Source organism: Megalopta genalis, chromosome 9, assembly GCF_051020955.1.
Source record: "Megalopta genalis isolate 19385.01 chromosome 9, iyMegGena1_principal, whole genome shotgun sequence".
NCBI lineage: Eukaryota > Metazoa > Arthropoda > Insecta > Hymenoptera > Halictidae > Megalopta > Megalopta genalis.
The window spans coordinates 13,434,507-13,460,163 of NC_135021.1; the positions used below are offsets into that span (position 1 = coordinate 13,434,507).

The following is a 25,657-nucleotide window of genomic DNA, read 5'->3' on the forward strand; positions in this document are numbered from 1 at the left end:
GTTCGAATTGAAAATGATTGTTTTCACAACGGAACCCGTCCGACCTTTTCAAATCTCCCGCGTTCGATGGAGCGGAGTGACGTAAGACAGTGGGTAACACGCCTACGTTCGCGTTTAATGTCCTGTCGCGATAGACGATAGACGTACGAGCGAGTCATGTTGCGATGATAATTGCGATTTAAAAAGTGGTTGTGCCATCCCTCTATATCATAATCGTCCTTCTCGCGAGAAAAGAGCTGCAAGATACCGTGGAAAGAGCGCAGGACTGCGCGGTAAAATGAGCCTCAGTATAACAAAGTTATTGTTCTCAAGAAAGAAGCATACAAGCGCGCTTGACACGGTCGTCACCGAGATTGGTTTGCCCACGAACGTTTCCCATCAGTTTCACGTGAGCAAAAATGCCGAGACAGGGCAATTGGAGGGTCTGCCGGACTCCTGGATCAGGTTACTCAACACTCAGATCTCGAAGTCGGAGCAAAATGAACATCCGACCGCCGCCCTGCAGGCCATCAAGTTCTACAATTACTCGATCAAACGAAAACCGGAGGAGGAAGTGTTCAAGCCCTTTGTCACCGAAGACCTGATCGAGGAGGAGTCCCAAGAAATAGACAAAATCTTAGCAAAGAAATGTCAAGCCAGAGACTCCGATGGCTCAACATCCCAGGGTTCTACAGACAGTCTGGAGCAGAAGTTGCCAAAGCTTCCACCCAAGGTAAACAAAGGACCAAAGCCCACAGCGCCAATACATCTTGAGAGAATTGAAAAGACTCTCACCGAGATCCTTGAGGATTTAAACACTTATCATATCGAGGACGAACAACTGCCAGAGAATACAGCTGATAAGACGGAGGAGAGCCCTATTCTGAGAAGGAAGACGGACTCTACAGAGGGAGTGAAGCTCAGCGACGAAGAGGTCTTTGCGGAGCTCAGATCCATCTGTCACAGCGGAGATCCGAATCTGCGCTTTGAAAGGACTAAGGAGGTAGGGGCTGGTGCTTCAGGTACTGTATTCATAGCAACGGATTTGCAAACAAATCAAAAAGTGGCAATTAAGGATATAGATTTGTCTAAGCAACCAAAGAAAGAACTTATACTGACCGAGATTAAGGTTTTGAAAGAGTTTCAGCATCCGAATCTGGTCAACTTCTTAGATGTATACCTAGTAAATGAACATCTTTGGGTGGTTATGGAATTGTTGGAAGGGGGGCCACTGACGGATGTTGTCATGGAAACAGTAATGAAGGAAGCCCAGATTGCTGCAGTTTGCAGGGAGGTTTTAAAAGCAATTAGTTTTCTACACACAAGAGGAATCATCCACAGAGATATCAAATCTGACAATGTGCTCCTCGGAATGAACGGTGCTGTGAAAGTTACAGACTTTGGTTTTTGTGCTAATATTGACGGTGACGAAAAACGGCAAACTATGGTTGGCACTCCTTATTGGATGGCACCTGAGGTAGTGACCAGGAAACAGTATGGTAAAAAGGTAGATATTTGGTCTTTGGGTATTATGGCAATAGAGATGATAGAAGGTGAACCACCATACATGAAAGAAACTCCTCTGAGAGCACTGTATTTAATCGCTGCCATTGGTAGACCTTCCATTCCCAGATGGGACACACTGAGTCCAATATTTCAGAACTTCCTAGAAAGGTGCCTGGCTGTTGAAGTCGACGAAAGAGCAACAGCTGACGAATTGTTGTCTCATCCATTCTTGGAGAACTGTGCGGAATTAACGACTCTCACGCCATTGATACGAGCAGCACAGAAAATACTTCACAAAGCATTCTGCTGAGTATCTTTTTCACTTAGAAGCAAGAAATGCTTGTGTCGTTTTTACTATGCATTTGTCCCAAATGCATGCAACATTGCACTGATATAATTTTTACAACAGAAAGTATTTCTTACATTAGACAAGGAATACAACTATACACAATATGAGTGCTAATACATATTATACGATATGTACCCAACATTAACATCTTACGAAATTAACAGTAGGAGTAACGTGAATTTTAGTAACATATAAGTTACTATGAAACAATTCCTATCATTCATTTCTGCATTTTACGTTTATTATGACGCGATAAATTCACTCTGTTGCTTGAGTCAATGAAGTTGTAATTAATATAAGTTATTAACGATTCGATGTGCAATATCTATCGTATTAGTTCACGGTTTACCTCGATGTATTATCACTTCTTTTGTGGACTTATCCCATCAGTTTTAGATCAGAACGGGAAACGTATAGATAATTTAGAATACTCTAGATAATTAAGATTGTATTTTCAGTTGTATTTTGCATTTATTATGTAATGATTTTATTGTAATTACTGTACTTAGTTTGTTCAAGAACTGAAAGTGCAAGATACATGCATGTGGCATCTATTCAGGGATCCTCTAAAAATTATTTCCTATTCAATAGTTCTCAAGACATTAAAAGAACTAAAAATACCAATTTTGCTATAGTACAAATAATATCTAATAATATTACCAAATGAAAATTTCAATTACATGTTTTGTAATTAAGTATTTGACTTTTATTCGATTATTTATGATTCTACGTATTAAAGGATGAATTGAGCCATATATTTCGAATCAAACAGTTTACACATAAATTTGGTATTTTAGTATTAGTGTATAAACACTGAATAGAAATAAGAGTATTTGTGAACTTTTTAAAATCTTTTTTTCATATTGATAGCAAAAGGTTGAACTGTACAGTTCAATACTACAATTATGTGTATTAATAACTAAAGTATTGTAAATGGTTTTCAATACCGCACATTACAAAATGCATTTTTTAAATATTTTAAAAGACGTGCATAGTTTTGTAAGATTTTATCATATATCGCAGTATACAATTTTGGAAAACTTTTATACTTGTATGTTAAAACTTAATGCTGCTCAACCAAATGCCAAATTTTAAGGAAAGTTATACATTGAAATATGTATATACAAATAACATTATCTTTATGATACCATCCACAAAGAAAAATAATATTTTCATTATAGAATTATACATATAGGGCCTGAGCAGTAATACGAAGTAAAATCACAACTGTGATAGAGGAAATTAAGTCTTATTATATTAAAACATTATATTCCACCAACTGTGTCATTTTCATGTTATTAATTTCTATTTTGATAATTATTGTATGTATTATTTGAACATAATTTTATTTCACATTAAGTTATTGGCCGATATTCGTTTACAATGAAATTCTCAGCTTATAATAAGATTTGATCTATGCATTAATCTTTCACCAATGATGATGTATAATCGTTTATATACACACAGTCACACAATATTTGTGCCTTATCAGATCAATATCTATGATTATATGGCAACTGCCTTACTAATACCTTTATCAGTGATAACAGAATATGGCGAATTCAACAATGATTCAACAAATAGTTATTGGAAGAAAGAAAATTATATTTTGTCATATCAAAAAATGTACTAAAAAAACATCACACATCGCAATTTAAACAAATAAATACTTTATTTACAAGAGAAATTAGTAATTTTGTACATTTACTATTCCCATATATTTGTCCAGCCACACTGAAGCTTCTAATCTTGCATAATAAGAAAAATTAACCATATTTTTACATTCTATTGGTATTTATATAATTTTCTTGGGAAATATAAAAGTTGCATGACAGAAACTGCTACAGTGCGGCGACCATTTCATTGCAATAATTCATTATGAATTTCCTACTTACACGAAAATAAATTATCTGAATTGAACACATTATAACTTTTGCAGTTTGTAATCAGTTTTCATTTACAATTTTTAAAGTATTTTTAATTTGCCTTAAACAGTAATCGTAATGGCATAAAAGTCTGCGACATGTACTCTATATACATAAGCATGAACCAAATTAAATGATTTCTTTGTGGAAATGTAAGTGGCACTAAACTGTACAAAAAAAAACAATAACGTTATAAAATATTTTAGTTCTATATATACACATATTACATTGTATTTATATTTTTCGACACTGTTGATAATTACATTTATATTTCCGGTGCCTAATGTCCATGAACACTTCCACAAAATCGTTTATACAAATATTACAAGTAAAAACGTCGCCATTAGATTACTTGCTACCCTGAAATTCTTTATGGCAGTTTGCATATGTGTATTTTGGATATGCATATATTGTTTCTTTGGGAGAGATGAAATATTACAAAACATTTTCCACAGTTATCTGGATTTTATAAATAAAAGTTTGCATGTGTTGTAAGATTTCAAGCTACGAAATTTATCTGATTTGTTCGTTTGAAAAAATGACTTTTCTTGTAAAATTCCAGACCTAATTATGTTAAACAACTTTTATCAATAATGTTCACGCTGCTCAGATCTATGGTATAAAAATTAATATTTAACGAAAGTTATAATTTTCATAATCAAGCCATTTTTGCAAGGAACATTTCAAAATATGGATTTAATTAAAGGTCAATCCTGTGCGTACCTGAGCGCGCGTAATTTTCCGGCGACGAGGAACGATGGATCGTCTAACATGGCTTTTAAAACTGCTAAGAAGTCTGCAGCTTGCTCTTCGTCGATCGCTCGTCTGTCATAAGACAGTGTCACCGTCATTTTTGTTGATTTTCGCAATGTAGCATCTGTAAAACAGTATATTAATATTTCTTATAATTTTACAGTCATTACTAAACTGCAGATTTTTATCGAAAAATTTACTAAAACATTTACCCAATTCGTCTTGACCACCGCCAACAGCGAGTATCGCTGTCTGTGGAGGATTTATTATGGCAGAAAATTGCTTGATACCAAACATACCCAAATTGGAGATTCTGGAAAATGATATTAAAAGTGATATATAATGATATGTCCACAAAACTATGTATTTGTGTTCGTTAGCTTACGTAAATGTTCCTCCTTGGAATTCATCTGGCTTCAACTGACCAGCTCTAGCTTTTTCAGCTAGCTGCTTAATGTTAGTTGAAATTTCCAACAAACTTTTAGCCGTAGTGTCGAAAACAATTGGAGTGATAAGACCTGTATCTGTAGCGACTGCTACAGATACGTCGACTCGCGGCATACGTATGATCTATTAATAAAATATTATAATTACAATATTTGAATTATAGCATTTAAATGTTCTCTTGGATTTGTTATAGATTTGATATTGACCTGTCCATTCTTATATAATGTATTTATAGCCGGACATTCAACCAATGCATGTGCAACCGCTTTCGTGACAAAGTCGTTTACCGACACTTTAATATTGTCAGCTTTTAATTCTTTACGAATTTCGATCAGTTTGTCCAGTTTGATGTCGATGTAAGCATAAGAATGTGGAATAGAACTCTGAAAATTATGTTACATGAGTAACGAATAGAGTTTACAAACTCGTTCTATACATGTTAGACAGTGAAATCAACTAGTTACCTTTGATTCTCCGAGCCTTTTTGCAATAACAGCACGTATATTCGAAACTGGTATGTCTTCATAGGCAGAAGCCTTGCCAGAAGGTACATGGGGTGAACCAAGTTCCTTCATAGCTCCTTCAGTTCTCACAGGATCAGCTATTTTAGTGAATAGAACATATATATCAATTATAACATATATATCATAACATATTTTAAATATTGATAAAAAAAATTCTCAGTGCATACCAGCTTTTGGAGCAACTTTCTTCAAATTATTTGCTGCAATATATGCTAATACGTCGCTCTTTAGTAATCTATTTGGCCTTCCAGTTCCTTTAATAGAGCCTGAACTTAGCCCGTATTCTTCTAGCAATCGTTTTACTGCTAAACCATAAACCCTATAAACAGGATACAATGGATACAATGTAAATATAATTACTTAAAGTTGTAAAATGAAATGAATTCGCATACTGTCCACTTGGTGGAGGTTTTTTGTCGCCTGCTGGTACAGCCCCTGCAGCTGGTGCAGCTTCTGCAGCTGGAGCAGCAGCAGCTGGTTTCGTAGCTGATGGAACAACAACACTCTTCCAATCCATTCCTTTTTCAACTGTAATAGCTATCAGTTGTCCCACATCGACTTGACTTCCTTCAGGAACCTGATAAATGAAATTTCAAAAATACATTAAATCTTGTAATTAAGATGCTATAGACTACAATGTAATTTTCATTAATATCGTACAAGAATCTTTGCAAACACAGCCTCATCTTCGAATTCGAATGTCATGACAGCTTTATCGGTTTGTATCTCAGCCAACGCGTCTCCAGGTTCTATTTCATCTCCTTCCTTTTTAAGCCACTTTACAATTGTACCTGAAGTCATTGTAGGTGATAGAGCTGGCATACTGACATTGTTTCTGAAAAGTTAATATTAGACATTGCTATTTAAGTTCACAGATTCAGCACCTAGACAATTCTACAAGATCTTCATTAAACACAATTATGCATTATAATGTAAGATAAAACCTACTGGCCAGGAGGTGGTTCTACTGCTGCACTTGCAGCAGGAGCAGCAGCTGGTGCAGAGGGAGCAGCTGAAGGTGCACTGGACACGGGTGCTGGCATTTCTACAGACTTCCAATCTTCATCTGTTTCGACAGTAAGTGCAATCAATGTTCCTACTTTGATGTCCTTAGTTCCTTCCGCTATCTAGTTAATTAATATAGTAGTGAAATGTAATGGAAATGTTAAGAAGCCTATTGAGTATAATATGGGTATAGTAAAAACAATTTACTGTAAGTAAACTCCAAACTATTTCTAGATCTTACAATAATTTTTGCAAGGACACTCTCATCATCAACTTCCATTGTCATAACAGCTTTATCAGTCTGTATGTCAGCAAGTGCATCACCAGCCTCGATTTTGTCACCTTCTTTCTTCAGCCATTTGACAATGGTACCGGTCTCCATAGTGGGTGACAAAGAGGGCATCAACACCTCTTTTCCCTTGACTAAAACGAGAAATTCATTCAAGTACGTTTCAATTATATGTATTTCGCGCATATCTATTGCATAACCAATCTGCAAATTTTTATAATAAACGAAAGGTCACGAACTGTTAGCGATATAAAATGAAATGGAACCATGCGTTTAATATTATCAGTCATCTAAATTGTACTGAAATTAATGTCATTTAAAGAAGAAATTATTTTAATAGATCGATTGGATTCTAACCTCAACGTGGTGATAAAAACGTGCTAATAAATTATTTCTGAATAAAATGCATACCGTCGAGAATCCAACTTGTGTGGAAACATGATCGCTGATATTTTATGGGCACAGGTATTCGTGCTATTGTGCGATTACTGTTTCGAATAGACAAAAGTGTGATCCTAGATATCATCATTTGCGCCATTTTGACCTGACCCTGACGTTTTCTTTATTACTACACTCCTACACTATATGTATGTACGTACATACATATAACAAACTGCAGGGACGAAAGGTTCACCTTCACTATATGTAATGATCAATGATCTATGTACATAGATATGTATCTTCCTTGGCTTGCAACTATGTAGGTATGTGTATGTACTTTTAATACATATAGCAACAACTATCTGATAACAAATACTAAATCTTACTTATTACTAATAAACCAACTGCCTTACATAAAACTTTGAAATTTGAATAAACATAACATAAATCTGTTCACACATCGTACGATATAGGCTTATGTAATCTGTAATACATAATAATGAGAGTGAACATTGGTTGTAACATTACTCGAACTCGCCGCATAATTAATTAACTATGTAACTGCAACTTCACCGAATATAAAATGAATTCCTTTATTATTATTTTACATTTCAGCAAAATACATTAATTAGTGTGTGGATATTATAATTCATGTGACTACATTTTTGCTGGAATCAATTTCTAGAATCAGAATAGGATATATGAATAAAATCAATTTTATAGTTAGCGTCTTAAAACGTTTATTATCATTATAGATTTTAGTAAAAAAAGGATCACATTACATTTTTACACCAAATATCGGGCAGTATGGTTAGTGAGCAGCCATCTAGCTTCTATATTTGAAGTATATAAAAAAGTTGCTTTGTATCATAATACAATAAAGGCACTTAAGGTCTAACATTTAAAGATATAAATAAAGAATATGTAACATGACTATCACTTTTATGTTTATTATTTACAACATGAGTACAAGATTTCAAACTCTTTACCCGTGAAACATCCGCTAATGAGAAAAAGAAGCAACAAAGAAATATCGTTTTTATATCTTTCTAACTGCATCGAACATGTTATTATTATCTTCATGTTTGTCGATGGATTAACATCGTTTATGATATTTTTCGGACAATTTCTTACCAAGTTAATGTCGTAAAATTACTGACGTTTCCCTACGTCAATTAAAAACAATCCTTGTCTTATATAGACTACGGAACCATAAGAAATCCATGCTCACGTTCATACAAATTTAAACACAACGCAACAAGAGCAACAATTTATCATAAAATATGCAGCGCTAAAATTTAATGAGAAAATGGACGAGTTATTATATGTAGTATGTATACTTGGTGTAAAACAAATCAATGTACAAGCAGATCATTCTTTTTTTCTCTTGCTGCCATTGCTTCGAGCAAAGAATTACAGAAGAGATACGCTGGATGGAGCATCAAAATTAATGCTAGTAGCGAACGAGAATCGTTCAGAGAGAATGTAAAGATACATTGCATATGTTGCACTTGTATGTACATAAAACATTTCTAAAGAGTCAACAATATTGTAAAGCATTGTATCGACTATAACAATGGAACAGTTCATACAATGGTTTAATATCCTTGGCTCTCTCTTTACAAGATTCCTGAAAGTACATCTGTTAAGCATTAACTCCTCAAAAATAACTTTCGAAACTATTTCTCAATAATTCTTTTACATGTTTATAAAGTTCTGATATTTCATAGTTTAATTACAGTACGTTATCGGTTATAGTTATTTAACTGTAGTATTGACATACATTTCTTCAGATACAATCTGTCCTCCAATGTTTGCACGCTGTGATATGTTATGGCTTTGAAGATTTTAGGTAAAATCAAAAATTATACATGGTGCCCCACCTGATTCAAGCATCTCAAATATCTCGCTTATTACTGACAGTAGAAAAAAAATCAGAGAATTTAAATATATAATTTAATAGTATAAATACTGTGACCGAAAAAAATTTGTCGAGGTTACGACCTTCAAGATTTCAAGGTCATCTATCAATTTTTATATGGGACTGTACATTTGGATTACCATCAAGTGATAGCCAAGATCAGGACAAATCTAACAACCAAAATATCGTAACCTTGAAAATAATAAGCAAGATATTTCATGTACAATTTTAAAGCTGAAATAATAAAATTCGAATTTAATATAACCATATGTACTAAATTGAATATAGAATTACTTATCATATATATCGCTTTATAAACTCATAAAAAATTATAATTTTATCTGCAATTTGACACAATCACACCTTTTCTATCGTAATTCCTTCAATAAAATGTTCATGATAAGACTTTCACGTTTTAATACAAATAGGTTTCACATCCTTCTTGTTCTTCCTTTTTTTTCATTGTCATTCTTAATTTATATCCAATTATGTATACATTCGCAGTCTTAAATGTCATATATATACATCTTTTTAGTTAGTTTTGAAATTGTCAATTGTCAACGTATAAAATGTATTTTCCTATTACTTTAATACATGAATGAAATCATTAAAAATTTACGTTCTTAACGTTACAATCAACATCAACCTTTTTATGATATGAGAATAATTTCGTGGTTATTCTTTGGTGAATAAAATTTAAAATTTTTCTTCTATATCTAAGCGCATAAAAGTGTTATTACTTCGGCACATTAAAAGGATTTTAAACACTCTCAGATTGCATCAGTTGGATATAAAAATTATAATTTAAAAAATATGTTTATTGCAGAGCAGCAAGATAATTGTTATTCAAAATGTAGATATGTTGCATGGAATTAATAATATACCATAAGTTTCTGTGTGTTTGATTCAGTACAGGCCACTTACGCTAAAAAATATTGTGTTGGATTCTATCAAAAAAATAGTAGTTCTTCGAGTGATTATAAAATCGATTAGAAATTTACGAAAATTCCATTTTTAATCTTGAATTTTAGTCTACGTATAAAAACTGGCATGAAACTCTGTTCCTACACGTTACTTCATTAAAAAATACCATACTTGTATTTCTGCAATTCTATCTATTTATATCTTTTAGGTATTTTACTCGCTAATTAATTTTCTAGCTTCTTTTATTTGAAAATGTTTATTTTTGTAAATCCTCAAATCGGTAGTAGAGATTTATTTCTATTCTGCTTCTCTTTAAAAGGTAAATTAGTTCTCATACAGCTTGCAACTTTCGCATTCTTTAAATATAGGCTTTCCTATTTAATTATTTTTTACGACAAAATTTGTACAAAAGTTGTTTTTCAAAATTCTATCTACGTGTAATTGTACACAGTGTGTTAGTGGTATATCATTAATGCTTTCAATGAAATGCACATATCACGCATTTCCACTTTTCTCGGAATGCAATGCAATTTCAACGATATCTTTATAAAAAAAATATTTTCATATATCTACAAGTATAATGGAGTCATCCTTCATACAAATTCGTTCATCCGTGATAAATTAGGACGACCAATAAAAATTTGACAATCTACTTTTTGGTTTTGAAAACAGGAATAAGTTTTCTATATCTGTTCCGATAAAAATAATTTAAAAAGGCTTTTATGAAATTACTAATTCCATCAATCCTGAAAAATCCTTTATAAAATATGGTACACTAATAATTTTGCAACAAATCTGTAGCGATGAAATCGTAACACAGACTACAAGAAAACAAGAGAACATTTTGCCATACGATTTTATATGATAGAGAGCTTTTTTTTTAAAGAAAATTCGTTGATTCCTGAGAAACAAACGGAAGTGGAAAGATTTTCATCATGCTGGAAGTGCAATAATACTGAAGTTTTCTTACAGTCGCGATATTTTTTTCTTTTCCTTCGAGAGTATAACTTAAACACCTTTTATACAAATTGTAATACGAATACAAATGAAATTGAGGAGCTTATTTAGAAACATGTGTTTACTTTGATTATTAGTACTCCTCGAATTTTTACATGTACCCTCTTTTTACATCACCTTGGGTGGTCTTTACAGTTGGCCTAACAGCCCTGGGGCCTGGTATGCGCGACGGTGGTCTGGGAATAGCACTCAACGTGTTCGTAGTTCTATTTCCAGTATTCCAATTTCCCGGCTGTCGCATTCTGGTTTTGTTTTCGAATTTCATTGCAGGCTTATTAAACACCTATGATTAAATATTTTCATATACATGTAATCGCTCAATTGTGAAGTGTAAACAACTTCAAAAGAAGTTGTTTGAACATTTTTCTTTTAATGATAATTTAAATTAAAAATTGTACACTTACTTCAGATTTTTTCACTACATCTGCTTCATTCTGCTGTTTCAATATACGTTCCATGGGATGGTCTTAAAAATAAGTTACAAGTACATGAGATAATAAATAATGCACAGAAAACGAATTATGAACATAAAACGTTAACTTACCATCAGCATTTACAGACTGATTAGATCTAGTAGGGCTTATTATCGGAGAACTTGTTTTAACATTCAAATCCATACTTGAAGAGGAATCGCTTTCACAACCGTCAGTACCATTTTTTAGAATAGGAGAAGGTAAATTCTTCTTCAACTTTGTCCAAGTATTCTCCATGACTCGTCTGTTCAAGAGCGGAGCTGCATCTTGCTTCAAGCCTGATAAAACGTGATGTTTAATATCTAACATTAAAACTACAAATTTTAAAGACCTTGTTAGGTCTTAGTGGTTCTAGTGTTATTTAAAAGAAGAATGTGTTACTCACTCTCTTCTTGCATCCGTACGATCTGATGCAACTGTTCAATGTTCATTGGTTGCACAGTGTACGAATTATGGCTACTATCAGAACATGTGCTGAGTCTATCATCGAGGTCAGGCGCACTATGAGCACTTTGTGTGCTTTCAATGCTTTCTGTGGAACCGCCTGCACCCATCATTTGAAGTTCACCTGTATTGAGTTCCAAGAGTCGTTGTTCAGAACCGCTTTTCATTTTTCCCAAAGCATATAATTTATTCGTTACACTCTTTTCCACAATATTTGGTTGCGAGCCCTTCATGTAACCGATACTGGATGGATTTGTGCACCCTGTTTTGCCTACAGTCTTCAAGGAATTGGATACAAGATTCGGATTAGATTTCTGAAGAAACTGTGGCAGTTTCGAAAACGACCTCGGAATATGCTGTTTGCTCTTTTGCAGCTTCGGAAGCGGCTTCACAAACGTAGCATCCATGTTCTCTAAAGATTCCGCGTTTTCCATATCAGTCTTTCCTCCATGAACATTACTTTTTTTTGTAAAAGTGTAATACTTTTTATTCTGAGCGTTCAGAACACAGGCCCCCGTATCACTCACTGCCTCTGTCTGATACTTAATTCTGTTAACCGACGGTTCCTTCTTGTATGTGTTGTATTTATTTTCTTCAGGTATAATGTTACCAGCATTTTGATTATGAATCTTCTCACACGACTCCTTCTCAGTCTTTGGAGTATGAAGTTCGTTGGGTACACCACAGTTATATGTGCCATCAAGTTTGTGGTCCACACTCCTGTGTATTTCTGCCAACAACTCTTTTCTCAATGATGTGGGTGCTTTAAAGGTTGAATTCATAGCTGTGTGAGAAACCAGAGGCTTCTCTGAAAGCTTGCTTTTTGCTTGATATGTAGAATTCAATGCAGTTTTAGGGGTTGATTGGTTACCAGGAGGAACAGAGAATTTGAATGTAGAATCCAAAGCACTGTTTTGCTTGAATGTGAAAGTTGAATCTGTAGTACACAAAGGGGATCTAACTGAACATTCGAGACTATTAAGAATAGTGCCTTTGTAAGGACTACAGGGTTGACTTCTTACGTCTTGCGTTTCATTTCTAATAGGTAACTTTTGCTCTACTTCTTCAATCTCGCTGGCACAATAGGTAGCGTTCAGAGTACTCGAGTCTTTTTTCTTGTCATTCTCTAATTGCAGCAAGTTCATTTTTCCATCATCTTTATTTACAAACGTGGAAGACAAATTAATTGTACTGTATTTATTTTTATCCGAGTTTGACAAAACCATTGTTGAAGAAATAGATCCTGCATTGTATGTTTCATTCAGTTCAATATTATCAGCTTGATTAGTAAATGTTCTGTTCGCTGCAAACAGGCAGTGGCTTCCATTATTGTCTGGTTCCTCAGCCATTGAAAATGTTTCATTGACATGTAGATTTTTACTATCCTCATGATTACCAGCTCGTAGATTAAAGGTGTGAGTCAAATTTACCTGTTCATCCTCTTTGTCATAATTTGCATTACACAAAGAATCATCTCTAGGCAATGAAGTAATAGAGGAATAAAAAATTGATGGCTGGGACACATTCATGAGTGGTTCACTGAGTCCAGGTTCTACTAGATTAATAAAAGAATCAATTCCTTTTGAATGAGACATGTTTAAAAATATTTCCATACTCTCTTGACCCGATGATGATAGCATTTCGTCAGGAATATAATTAATATTTGCATTAGGCCCCATTTTGAACATAGGAGGCACAGCTTCCTCTTTATTGGCAGCAGTTTTGTTTAATTGCTTACTTAACTGTAAACGAAAGAACTATATCTAAATATAGTTCTAAATGTGCAAATATAAAATATTTACAATCCGTACACATATAAGTTGACTTACATCTTCTCCTGTATGTGGAAAACTTGAATGACTAGTTTTCCATGTATGCGAAATAGGTGGAGACAAAGTTTCCGAAATAGACTCAAAATTAATTCTACTAGTTCGTTTTTTGGGTCTTGTAAATGTTCTTGTATCAATGGACCGCCTACTCCCTAAAGAGAGATAATAATTAAATAATAAATAATGTGAAACAGAATCATACAACATTGTGCTAAATCATTTTCAGTACCTGTTAAAATTAGCTCTGATTCACTTTTCAACCAGTCATATAAATTTTGGACCAAAGTGTCTGTTTGATACTGTGATGGTATATACAACCTGACAAAGAAATAGAAACACATATAAACTTAAAATTTGAAACTTATTTCACCATTGTAATTAGATTGTTTAAGATAGTAGAATTTCTTCTTAAAGCGAGCACACACATCCTTAAATTAAATTTAAAACACTATAAAACGTATCGACTATAAAGATTAAATTCAGTTAAAGTTGCAAATGACATTCGAAGAATATAATTGCTTACCAGGCATCAGTGTCATCAAAATTAGAGACAGACACGTCAATGATCTCGACTTCATCGATGAGGATAACATCGTTTGTATACTGCTTCCGCACGGTTTTCGTGTCCACTTTTCTCTCGGACATGTTTTAAACGTATTATGACGTTAAACAACCGGAAGAGCACATATTTTACAGTTAAAGTGTCTTTCTCCGTCTCGACTGGTTGACGTGGTAGACATAGGAAAATAGTGTCGCGTTCTGCCGAGTCATTTACAAAATTCCTGCGGATTCCGTTCTCGAAGCACCGTTCGCGGTTCAAAAGCATACGTATTAAAATTAGCCGAACGTACGGTGAACATTACTACTGATACGAAAGCAGGAACATCCACAGATATTTTCACGTTATTTTTTGAGGAACCAAAGCAGGCCACGGTACAAAAGAATACTCATAGATAGAAGGCTCCTTTCGTCGCGTTTTGTTTAACCGTTTTTTCGACTTTCCCTTTGCAGAAACCACTTCCTTTTCCGCGGTTTAGTGTCGTTTATTGTTTGATTTTTTGTATTTGCACTGGGTCTCCCAATCTGGGAGTGTGTTTGCATGGTTTGACCAATGATACATTTGCAAATCTAGGAAATTTATAACCAATAATATGTACCGATGTTTCACAAGAAATATATGCGTCTTTAGAATGTGATACGTTAATCTGATATTGAAAAATATTTACGGAAAATATTTAAGAATTGTTAGTTTCTAATAATTAAATTTGACGAATTAGAGTTATTAATAAATTCCACTAGCATTTGAAATAGGAAGAATATTTGTAGAGACGAACTCCTGTGTTTTCCGGTAATCGATTCCCAGTGCGCATGCATTTGCAAATAGGATATGAAAGTAGTCTTAGAATTTAAATTGTAACCTTGAGAATTTTAAATAGAAAATTGTTTATTTAGATCATAATCTATAAAAAAAAGAATGATTTTAGTAATTATTTCAAATAACAGAAACTTATAAGCAGTCTACATGTAACCTATGAATATATCATTGGCGGTATGTTTCTAAAGAATTTTACTTAAATTACTTTTGTAATTTATTACCTTTCTTTAGAAAGTAAACAAATCTTTTTTACATTTAATATAATTTAAGAGAAAAACTTGATCTATGCTGCATTATATTGGTTTATGTACATTCAATTTTGAAATCATGCAAGTTTATTAACAGTTCTATAGCGAAAATATTAAACCTTTGAATGTTTGTTATTATATATTATTTATACATAAATTATTTAGGAAAATATTTGTTCTGGCCATTCATTTATTTATAATTGTTTTAATATATGACATAACAATTATTTTTTCAAGTAGTGCAATCGAGTGCTTTCAATGATACAGATTTTATGTAGTAACGTATTATATATATGTACATAAAATAGTTGTAAAATACATTATGCAAAAGTACCGTACCTTAGCAGCTCATAATGCTCCTTGTAATGAATATTACTACAAATTTCAAGATTGTCAGTACGAGGTATTTCACTAATATCTAACGTATGCTCTTCGAGAAATCTACATAACCTGGAAATTTTGTATTGTACCTTATTGTAGCATCCGTTTGGAAAATTCTTTGGCAAGTGTACAGATTTTGAAAAACAAATGCAAGTTTGTATAAGAAAACAAGTAAGTTTCATTGATTATTTACTATAATCAACGTTAAAGAGTAATCGAATCTTATATCTCAATATCTACAATAAATATTCATATTTTTAACTTTGCTATATTATTTTAGTTACAATTGAATAGAGAAAAAAACCATCAAATCTCTAAAGAAAAGTTTAAGAAAATGCAAAGTAAGAAAGAAGAACAGACTAATAATTCAGATTAGATTAACAACTTTAAAAATAATTTAGTCAAAAATTTGTATTTAATTGAAAATATTTTGTTTCTACTAAATGAACATAGAATAAAAATATTTGTATAGTGAACATTTACTTTAATCATTGCATCAATCAACAATGAGTGTGAATTTAGACAGCAAACCATTACCAAAAGAAACAGAACTACTTGATGAGATTGATATAAAAACAGAAGTAAAGTCTGAATGTGAAGAAAATGTAAAACTAACTGATGAAGATGGGAAAGAAAATTCACTATTGAAGATTGATGAAGATGATAATTTTTCATTTCCTCCAGACAACGATGTTGCAGAAATGATGGACAATGTACACTATAATGGGTTGTTTCCAACAGTTACAGATAGATATTTCACTGCTTATTATAAATTAAATGTACAGAGTCCTGCTGATGATATTTGCATTTTACTACACAGTAATCGCATTTGTATGCTGACTCTAGCTCCAAGTCATACAGTTTTTCAAAGTAACAAAGAGATAACAAACATTAACTTCAAAGTTAGTCAAAAGCTGGATAGAGTTATGAACAAAGTTTCGGGGAAAGGCAAACATGGAGCCCAACCTTTGCAAGCTAATTCTAACATTTGTATTATTACTTCTTCAAGTGGAGAAACTTATACCATAAAGTGTTGTATAATTGGAAAATTGGTAGAAGTGAATGAAGCATTACTAAATAATCCAAAACTCTTATTAGAGCCACCACACAAGGGAGGCTACTTGGCTATAGTGTTACCAAATATAAATCAACTGGATCAAATGAAAACATCTTTGCTAACTCAAACACAATACGACTTGGAAATGCTAGAACATCGGAATTCAATAAATCATGTTGAAATATTGATGAAAAATGATTCGATAACAACTGATAATAGTCCTCATTTAAATCCTACTGAAGATCAAAGTACATTACCAAAAAAAATAAAACTCTCTGTTAACACAGATATGAAAACAGCAAATAAAGTATGAATGTGAAAATATGTAAAATTAGCTGACAATGATGATGAGAAAGAACATTCGCTATTAATAATTGATGAAGGTGATCATTTTTCATTTTCTTCAGACAACAATATTGCAGAAATTACATTACCTGTAATGAGTTGATTTGATGTATGAGAATATTAATTGTACTATTAATAACTTACATTCTTAATAAACACGCACTTTTAAAATAGGAAAGAATATTCAAATGCAAAGGATCAATTTATTTGTTATCATTTCTGTTATAGCTAAAATGGGATACTGAAACAGTTTCATAACAGTTCTGAGGTATATGGATTTCGGTTCTTGAGAACCGATATTATATCGGTTCTATAACTATTATTTTTCGGTTCTGGATTTCGATTATATTACGAATTTAAGTCTTTATGTTTACACAACATATATATAATATACATTTTACTTCTATAATCTCCAAACGTTTATGCATAAGTTTTAAATTACTTATAAATATATGTGTATTATATATGTAGTAACTTATAATTAGACTGCGGATTTTATTCATTTATAGGAAAAATGTATAGGTGAAACATAGAATAGTGACAAAATTGAAAGAAACTAAAAATGTGGATATGTTAAATACAACTTATTAAAATTATTTAAGAAAGAAAAACAAGATCGAACCGAAACCAATATAAGTCAGAAACAATATATCTTATAACAGTTATGAGAACATTTCGGTTCTTCATAACTGTTTCGAGAATTGAAACCGATATCATAACTCTTTTCAAATCCTGGATAACACTCGATTCAATTATAATTATCACTATAGATTAATAGTCTTTGGTATAAACTTTAGTTTCTATCATTTCTTTCGTATATCAGCCAATTTTATCTTCAACACTTCCGCTGACGTTGAATTGTACTAAAAATAATATGGTACAAATTATAACAAAGAATTCACGCTGTTTCTGACACATCTATGCGTACGAATTGAAACGCATTTCTTTGTGCTCCCTGGAACCAGCCAGTTATCCACAGAAGTTTATCTTGTACAGTTTAGGACGCGCAATTATGGTTTCTCATATGTAATATATTCTTAGAGACATTTGAATTTAATTTATCTACTCCTTATTTGTTCAGTTTCTTGTTCTTGTTCAACGTTATCCTCTGTTTTCTTCGTTGAATCTTTCATCAGATTTCCTAACACAATTCCAGCAAATAAGATCATTCCTACCCTGTGATTCGAAATGAATTTTTTAGCGCAGTCCGTTGGATTATTAATGTTTAAACTGTGTATCTAAAAATAAATTTATATTGATGATCTATTATTTAAACAATATTATTCTTATTTAAATATGATTTAAATCAAATCATACCTGATTAACGAGATGGACACTAACTAATCCTACTGCTGTGTAATATGGCCAAGTTTGTGAGACTATAATACCTGACGTAATTAAGCTAGCTATCATGGTTGTGCCGAACCCAGTCAAGTATATTTTAGTTTTATCTCCGAATTTTAAAGCTGTCGATTTGATACCTACTATAGCGTCGTATATTTTGTCCTGTAATATAATAGTAAAGGATAAAATGATATTAATAGCAAGAAGTTGCAAGGGTTTACCTGATGTGCATATATAGTGTCATATAAAAGTGTCCAACAAATTCCAGCAGTGTAAAGGGGCAGGCACACGGACCAATTGCATGATCCTTGTACAGCAGACCAGCCCAAAAGAGCACCCCAATTAAAAGTCATTCCTAGCATCAATTGTGGCCAAAATGTTACCCTTTTCATAACAGGGTAGAGCATTACTAAAACTGCAATTAAAAAATATTGAAAATTTAACTATATTTTAGTATTTATATTAACAGCATTTCTAAATTTTAGTCAATGAACATTATAAAAGAACAATTTATTGTACTGTTTAAGAAATTAAAATTTTTTTGTGTTTTAATAACTATTGGGCTATTCTTACAAAGGTAAGTTGGATCTTCTACCTTAAAATTGGTGATAATAAAATTGAGAAATACTGTTCTAAACGAAAATTCGAAAAGTATACCCATTGAACTTGCACCCAATATTATACTATAAAGATTTAAGTGTAACAACACTAGTAATCCTAAAGTTAACTGGCTTCCAAGGAAAACAAGCGATTGAAGAGGTGAAATTTCTCCAGTTACCAATGGTCTATCTTTTGTTCTGGCTACCTAACATTGGAAGATCTTCATAACATTTAATCTTGAGAGTACATAAACTTGATATTACCATTCCATCAATATCTTGATCCCAGATATCATTTATTATACATCCTGCTCCACGCATGATGAATGCACCAATTCCAAAGAGTGTTAAGAGTTGTAAATCTGGCAAAGCACCTGGTGGTGCAGCTAATGCTATGCTCCAACTGCATGGCCAAAATAATAACCAAGAACCTATACAGACAAATATTTAACAATTAATATCTTCTACATATTAATGTAATAAAAAGTATATCATAGTTACCTACTGTTAACTGTATAATCTTGACTATGTTATCTTACCTATTGGTTTGTCGATCCTTAACAGTTTCAAGTACGGTCGAATCTTGGGTGAACTGTTATTGACTAATTTCGTGGCAAATGTTACATTTTGTTCTGGTGGCATATTCGATAATAAAGGATGCATCGTCTCATTGTTCGGCTTTGACGAAATCTCAACGGATTTTAACACATTTTCCGTCGATGCATAGTTTCTTTTATGATCATCATAATTGTACAATGAAGTATGAATTGTATTAAGTGGATTTAATTGATTAACACATAACCTTTGACTAGATTGGGGATATGAGGCTAGCAGCTTTCTGGATGAAATAAATTGTTGGCATCTTCGCATTATTATCATTATTCCGTTTTATAACTTTCACACATAAATATTACAGATCCAGCATAACCTCAACTTTTTCCTGTGGTAATTTATTTTATTATATATATATATAAATATATACATATATAAATGACTAAGTGTAATCGAAATATTTGCAACTATTGCGTTGTCATTCAAAATCCGTAAGTCATTGCAATAACATACTTGCCGGCATCTTCTCACATTATGTAATTAATGCAGTAATCTGCGTCGTAAGGTTAGTAGTACTTCATCGAAAGACACCGCGGTTCTGTTATCTGATATTCCAGTGCAGTGACAATTGACAATACTTTGTACATATTTATGCGATTTCGTCAAAATATTGTTTAAGATTTCGTTAAAAATTATAAAAACATTTTAATCATTCTACGCTATTTTGTTCATACAAATACGTAAGTACAGGTATGTAATGAAAATGTAACAGCGCAGTAACAGCACAATTTAGGGTATATGTACATATGTTATATTTTTCATGCAGAGAATCTTATAGTTTATATAGTTAGACTGCAGAATCTATATTTAAACCTGTATGTACATCCTATGTATATTAAAATGATTTTCTCTAACTTAATTGCCTAGTTTGAATTGTTACGATAATGAGAATTTCGTCAGCTGTCTATATACATATTGACATATTGCCATTTCGATCAGTAAAAACACTATGCATTAATAACCACTTAGACCAACATTCTTTTTGGGTAATTTTACAAAATCACAAAATTGAGTGTATACCTTTTAAAACGTAATAATTTTTTTAAGACTGAACTAAGTGACTTGAATTTTTTTTAGATGATAGCGGGACTAGTCCACTAGGCGTTGACTAAAATGCCCTTTTTAATTTTGCTATTACTTGGGATAACGAAAAAAAAAAAATAAAAAAACTCTCGTTTTTAACTTTCTTATCTGAGCCTATAATGCAAATTTAGGAAATGCCTCTCGTAGATCTCGGTAATTTATATGCATGCTAAAAACAGCAAGTAATTGCGAAGTAATAGCAAAATTAAAAGAAGGCATTTTAGTCATTGTCTGGTTGACTAGTCCCTGTATCATTTAAAAAAATTCAAATCACTTAGTCCAGTTTTAAACAAGTTTTGAAACTTCAAGCGAATCAAGAGTGGCGCCATAATGCTACGGAAAACAAGAATTGTTCGATACGGCCGTGAAAGAAGTCAAGTCATATTTTTATGTTAAACGTGTTTACAGCTGGACTGCGATTATTCACCATGTCCACAATTCCAAAAAACGAGGTTTTATTTATACTGGGAGGCCCTGGCGCTGGGAAAGGTACTTTGGGTCAATACATCATGGAAAGGTTGGGTTATGTGCATTTATCGGCTGGTGACCTGCTCAGAGATGAACGTCGGAACGCTAACTCGCAGTATGGGCAATTGATCGAGAATTATATTCGCGATGGGAAGATCGTACCTGTCGCAATCACTTGCAGCCTTTTGGATCAAGCAATGCAAAAGCATTATAGTCCTCACAAAAGATACCTGATCGATGGTTTCCCACGAAATCAGGATAACGTGGATGGGTGGAATGAGGTATAACATTCATTCGTTTGTCATTGGTAGTAGAATTAATTAAAGAGCAAATTTTTATCTATCCCACTTCACCTTAACACATGTTTTGTTCACAGACAATGTCTGATAAATGTATAGTAAAAGGAGTATTGTTTTGCGAATGCAATAAAGAAGTATGCACACAACGCTGCCTGAAACGTGGTGCTGCAGGAAGTGGCAGAAGCGATGATAACGAAGAAGTGTTAGTGAAGAGGCACGAGACATATATTATGGCCACTTTGCCCATAATTGAATACTATGAAAAGCAGAACTTACTGTTTAAAGTAAATAGTATGCAGACACCAGAGAAAGTATTTACAGATGCTAAGGAAATTTTAAAGAAAATAGGCTGGGTATCCAATGAATAAAATCATTTCTAATAATCCGGGAGGGAGAGAGAGAGAGAGAGATCAGGGATTATTTCATTTATGTCTAATGTTTTACTGCTTAAAAAAAGTATATATTTTGTAGAAGAATTATTTTTATGATAGCAGAACAATGAAAACTGCATTTTATTTTATTGCCTTTATAGAGAGATTAGACCATATTTTCCTCAGGGTACATGATCAGAATTGGTGTTCTACAAATAGCATATACTTGGTATGCATTCCCTTTTCTACAATTGTATAATGAATAATTTTACACAAATAAAATTATACATCATATAAATATATATATTATATATATATTTATGCAAATTTAAATAATATGGACAGCAAAATCAAATAAAAGGAACTTCTATTTAATTTTAACATTTCATTATATTTCGACAACTTTTCCAGACGAATTTGTTATACTTCAACAATTTATTGTAATTTCAAGTCACATGCGAGAGCCCCTGTAGAATGGCAACCAGATGTGGCAGTTGTAGTTGATGTTGCTAGCACTGCAGGCATCAAATCGCTAAAAAGATATTTTATAAATATAAAACAGTTGAATCATCGATCAGATGTAAGATCATGCTCAAAGCTCAATTTTTCGGATCATTAATGCCGCATTAATACCTTCATATCACGAGGAACGTTACCAACAGAGCGTTATACAAAACTTTATTAGTCTCCATTAATTTTAATTAGTTCTAGTTCCTATCGGCCTATCTTGTTATCTATCTTTAATATTCGTTGCAGTTAGCATTATTTTCTAGAATTATTAACGAACTTTAAGCTCAAGAATCTTTTAATTTTGCATTTGCAACTCTGGGACACCCGGTGCATAGCACAGAAAACGAATATGTACCTAAATCAAGCTACAAAGTTGAACGAACAATTTAGAAACGTTTCAGCTTTGTTATTTGTGTACATATTTTTAAGATGCACACGTTTCAGTTATCTTCATGCCAACAGGTGTATCGAGTTTGAAATTGTTCGGGTGCTCGATAACATTTATATACGTCACATATTCTCTCTCATATGTTTTTTCTAGCTCCCTTTTAGAATTTCATGGCACCCTGTATAAATCATGGGGGAAGTGTTCTTTGATCTAGCTACAAAGTAGCATTGTGAAACTAGCTTGGACTAGATTCGAATTGTTGAATAAGAGTTCACTCTCCTGTGTGAAATTCAGTGTTAGTGGTGACTCAGCTCGTCCCATGAAATTCACTAGCAGAGACGAGTTAATTCGTCGAATGAAGTTCACGAGTAGAGACGAGCTAATTCGCTCCACGAGATTAATAAGCATGTACCGGCGAGTACAGACATGTATTTTCGTAAGCGACTTTAAAAATCCGTACAAGGAAGCATTTATTTCGTCAACTGTAGCAGTCCCTGCTGTATATATGTTCATAAAGATGCCGTTTAAAATTTTTGGCAGATACGTCCGTACTGTTTGTTAAAATTTGTTAAACGCTTCGCGCGTCCTAAGCGACGCGGTTTTTCACGTAGTGGTAAATCACCCGATACACAACAATGACTCGGTGGCAACGACCTCTTTTTATATCGGCACCGACAGAGGTAGCGTGGAGCCACTTTTTTTGTTGAAGAGAGACAGAGAGAGAAAGAGAGAGATAACAGATAATCTCGAATCAGGAAACAAATAAATTTATTGTGGGAGAAAGAGACGAAGGAGCAATTCGGCGAAACGTGATCCAGCCGCCGAGGTATCGTGTATTCAATTTGTAGAATTGATACAAGAGAGAGAGAACGCGAAGAGGAAGCTGGAATTCTGCACCGCGAAGGAGCATTGACATCTTCCGTTGCCCGATTATAAAACCGATCCCCGCCACCGTGTGCTACCGAAGTTAATGCGCCTTCGCTGTCGAAAGATCGACCCGTTTTCAACTTTCTCATCGTGCTGGCCAGAAATCTGTATCGTTAATGAGCCGCCGCAAGAAATTCTGACCCGTGAAAATAATCCGGCAGTCCAGAAGCGTCCGAGGCGAATTCTATCCGATCGAACGCGTGTTCCTGAAACGTTCGCTGGCAGCGTGCATAGTTAGAACTAGAACTGCGGCTCTTCGATTTTCGACAAAATGAGGGAAACATGTCTTTCTTCTGGCAGAAATAAAATAAAACTGTTACTAATTTCTTATTCGTATCGGTCCTCACTCGTTCCGTTCGAACTCTCATTATTCGACAATGAAGATCAGATTCCATTAATCGAAAATACCAGGCACTTCGCGAACGATCAGTTTCGCAGAATTTCCCACAATCGCGGTTCAATATCAATCTGGTAATTACGCGTCAGAGTATCGAGTCTAATGACCGCGCCGCGCGATTCCCTTGTATCGATTATCTGCAATCATCGGGCAAAAAAGGCCGACTTATCGGTCGTGCCCTGCCTCTCTGATCTTTGCGCCTTAATTTTCAAAAAACAAAAAAAAAGAATAAAATAAAAAGACTCGACAGTGGTTGTGTCCAGCTGGAATTATCGTTCGACGTTGACGTTCGCGGTGCCGTCGATGTTATCGCGTTGATCGATCGTCTCTTTTCTTTTCGCGAGCGTGACACTTTCGCGAGATAACGCTAACCCTGAAAAATACATTGCTGTTCTGGGATCAACGAACTATTATCGATTACGCTCGATGGTCCTCGCTCTTTGACTCGCTCGATCATTCCTCGCAGACGTTCGCCGGTCAAAAGTCCTTACCGATTCCGCGAGATCCTTTCGATCGCGATTTCACAAACCGGATGGCCCCGTGACGCGTTTTCTTATTCTGCAGACTTTTATCACTTAAGTGCCTCTTGCAATTGTCGTGGAAAATTCTTACTTTGTGCGAAGCGCTGCAGCTTAAATGTTGACGAACGCAACGAAAAGGAACAGTCATCCAGCAGAGATGGCAGACTTTTGGAAACGGGGTCACCAAAGGTAAACAAAGTGGAAAATTGTAAGGAAGGTCCGATGCGAAAGGAAAATTTCGTCGAGATTAGGGAAAGTTTTCTCGAGATAGGACTCTCTCTCTCTCTCTCTCTCTCTCTCTCTCTCTGTCTCAAAAGACTCCGTTGGTTCCTAATGTAATACTCGTACCTCGAAAAGAATTTCGTGAAATACCTCGAGGAGCATTAAGCAGGCGAAGAAGCGAGGAGAATCGCAGGATAAGGGATCGAGAAAACTGCTATCTGCTTCCTCGTTAGTCGAAGTTGTGCAGCCAACGAACCGGCGAACCTATTACGTAAACGCTTCGCGTAGGTGTTTAATTTGAGGAAAAACACCGCGGAAAATGCGCGGACAGGTTCGTCGACCGAAATCACGCGGGCGTACATGCGAGCGCATCGAGCGTTTGCTACGAAAAGGTGTAAACGCTCGTTGCAAATGCGTCGCATGCGCAGAAGTGCATGTGTGCGTCCTCGTAGATTTGCATAGATTTGCGTAGGAGCGGAAACTCGGATTGACGCGCGAAAACCGAGAGAATGGCGGTGAATTCCCGGACTATGCTCTCCCGAGGACAATGTCCTGAAGCTAACACAGCGTAGAAAGTTCGAAGAATTCACGAACCGTGCTTAAATAGATTATATCGAGGCCATCGTGGTCCTAATGGAAATTATACTGCCCTCATTGCCCTAATGACTCATCGTACACGAACTACCTGATAAATGGCAACGAGGTATTGCTGGGAGTGACGGACACGTAGTCGTTTAGAACATA

At 34.1% G+C, this 25,657-nt stretch overlaps 6 protein-coding genes across 11 annotated transcripts; 3 read left to right on the forward strand and 3 right to left on the reverse strand.

The window, feature by feature from the left end:
* The first annotated feature begins 95 nt into the window (after positions 1-95).
* Pak3 (p21 (RAC1) activated kinase 3) lies at positions 96-3,521 on the forward strand. The gene has a single exon (XM_033470988.2). It carries the CDS (start codon positions 278-280, stop codon positions 1,793-1,795), a length of 1,518 nt encoding a protein of 505 aa, XP_033326879.1. The 5' UTR covers positions 96-277; the 3' UTR covers positions 1,796-3,521.
* Positions 3,488-7,620, reverse strand: LOC117220735 (dihydrolipoyllysine-residue acetyltransferase component of pyruvate dehydrogenase complex). Its single transcript, XM_033470987.2, has 11 exons — positions 7,189-7,620; positions 6,730-6,911; positions 6,432-6,610; positions 6,144-6,318; positions 5,876-6,060; positions 5,651-5,802; positions 5,424-5,560; positions 5,166-5,342; positions 4,898-5,082; positions 4,725-4,825; positions 3,488-4,636 (listed from the first exon to the last, which is right to left on the reverse strand). Exons 1-11 carry the CDS (start codon positions 7,313-7,315, stop codon positions 4,467-4,469), a joined length of 1,770 nt encoding a protein of 589 aa, XP_033326878.1. The 5' UTR covers positions 7,316-7,620; the 3' UTR covers positions 3,488-4,466.
* Positions 7,621-8,083: 463 nt separating this feature from the next.
* Positions 8,084-15,253, reverse strand: LOC117220717 (uncharacterized). Of its 2 annotated transcripts, none has more exons than XM_033470950.2 (7): positions 14,290-15,253; positions 13,996-14,084; positions 13,767-13,918; positions 11,879-13,694; positions 11,565-11,771; positions 11,425-11,486; positions 8,084-11,303 (listed from the first exon to the last, which is right to left on the reverse strand). In XM_033470950.2, the coding sequence occupies exons 1-7, from the start codon at positions 14,409-14,411 to the stop codon at positions 11,112-11,114; spliced, it is 2,640 nt and encodes an 879-aa protein (XP_033326841.2). In that variant the 5' UTR covers positions 14,412-15,253; the 3' UTR covers positions 8,084-11,111. The 2 variants fall into 2 exon arrangements, with proteins under 2 accessions (XP_033326841.2, XP_033326842.2); XM_033470951.2 differs by having other exon boundaries at positions 11,879-13,679; positions 14,290-15,239.
* Positions 15,254-15,532: 279 nt separating this feature from the next.
* LOC117220719 (protein Abitram) lies at positions 15,533-17,355 on the forward strand. 2 transcript variants are annotated; one of them, XM_076524475.1, is made up of 3 exons: positions 15,533-15,792; positions 15,870-15,941; positions 16,051-16,246. In XM_076524475.1, exons 1-3 carry the CDS (start codon positions 15,712-15,714, stop codon positions 16,144-16,146), a joined length of 249 nt encoding a protein of 82 aa, XP_076380590.1. In that variant the 5' UTR covers positions 15,533-15,711; the 3' UTR covers positions 16,147-16,246. The 2 variants fall into 2 exon arrangements, with proteins under 2 accessions (XP_076380590.1, XP_076380589.1); XM_076524474.1 differs by having other exon boundaries at positions 15,598-15,792; positions 16,051-17,355.
* On the reverse strand, positions 17,356-20,318 carry Coq2 (ubiquinone biosynthesis protein COQ2, mitochondrial). The gene is made up of 7 exons (XM_033470952.2): positions 20,181-20,318; positions 19,655-20,055; positions 19,380-19,546; positions 19,174-19,321; positions 18,738-18,931; positions 18,490-18,678; positions 17,356-18,410 (listed from the first exon to the last, which is right to left on the reverse strand). Exons 2-7 carry the CDS (start codon positions 19,992-19,994, stop codon positions 18,231-18,233), a joined length of 1,218 nt encoding a protein of 405 aa, XP_033326843.2. The 5' UTR covers positions 19,995-20,055; positions 20,181-20,318; the 3' UTR covers positions 17,356-18,230.
* Positions 20,114-22,323, forward strand: Dak1 (cytidine/uridine monophosphate kinase Dak1). Of its 4 annotated transcripts, none has more exons than XM_033470959.2 (3): positions 20,114-20,232; positions 21,219-21,559; positions 21,655-22,323. In XM_033470959.2, exons 2-3 carry the CDS (start codon positions 21,239-21,241, stop codon positions 21,943-21,945), a joined length of 612 nt encoding a protein of 203 aa, XP_033326850.1. In that variant the 5' UTR covers positions 20,114-20,232; positions 21,219-21,238; the 3' UTR covers positions 21,946-22,323. The 4 variants fall into 4 exon arrangements, with proteins under 4 accessions (XP_033326850.1, XP_033326849.1, XP_033326848.1 ...); XM_033470958.2 differs by lacking the exon at positions 20,114-20,232 and adding an exon at positions 20,266-20,407; XM_033470957.2 differs by lacking the exon at positions 20,114-20,232 and adding an exon at positions 20,276-20,417.
* The last annotated feature ends 3,334 nt before the right edge of the window (positions 22,324-25,657 follow it).

Bases quoted from the DNA above. Each gene is read 5' to 3' on its own strand.
- Pak3 (XM_033470988.2), top strand. From the start codon at position 278: ATGAGCCTCAGTATAACAAAGTTATTGTTCTCAAGAAAGAAGCATACA.
- LOC117220735 (XM_033470987.2), bottom strand. From the start codon at position 7,315: ATGGCGCAAATGATGATATCTAGGATCACACTTTTGTCTATTCGAAAC. The intron at 5,803-5,875 runs GTATGCGAATTC...TCCTGTTTATAG, and splicing joins AAACCTCCACCAAGTGGACA to GGTTTATGGTTTAGCAGTAA. The intron at 4,637-4,724 runs GTAAATGTTTTA...ACTGTTTTACAG, and splicing joins CGGTGGTCAAGACGAATTGG to ATGCTACATTGCGAAAATCA.
- LOC117220717 (XM_033470950.2), bottom strand. From the start codon at position 14,411: ATGTCCGAGAGAAAAGTGGACACGAAAACCGTGCGGAAGCAGTATACA. The intron at 13,919-13,995 runs GTACTGAAAATG...ATCTCTCTTTAG, and splicing joins ATCAGAGCTAATTTTAACAG to GGAGTAGGCGGTCCATTGAT. The intron at 11,304-11,424 runs GTAAGTGTACAA...ATTTAATCATAG, and splicing joins ATGTAGTGAAAAAATCTGAA to GTGTTTAATAAGCCTGCAAT.
- LOC117220719 (XM_076524474.1), top strand. From the start codon at position 16,277: ATGAGTGTGAATTTAGACAGCAAACCATTACCAAAAGAAACAGAACTA.
- Coq2 (XM_033470952.2), bottom strand. From the start codon at position 19,994: ATGATAATAATGCGAAGATGCCAACAATTTATTTCATCCAGAAAGCTG. The intron at 19,322-19,379 runs GTAATATCAAGT...TTCCAATGTTAG, and splicing joins ATCAAGATATTGATGGAATG to GTAGCCAGAACAAAAGATAG. The intron at 18,932-19,173 runs GTATACTTTTCG...TTTTAATTGCAG, and splicing joins ATTGGGTGCAAGTTCAATGG to TTTTAGTAATGCTCTACCCT.
- Dak1 (XM_033470956.2), top strand. From the start codon at position 21,200: ATGTTAAACGTGTTTACAGCTGGACTGCGATTATTCACCATGTCCACA. The intron at 21,560-21,654 runs GTATAACATTCA...TTTTGTTCACAG, and splicing joins ACGTGGATGGGTGGAATGAG to ACAATGTCTGATAAATGTAT.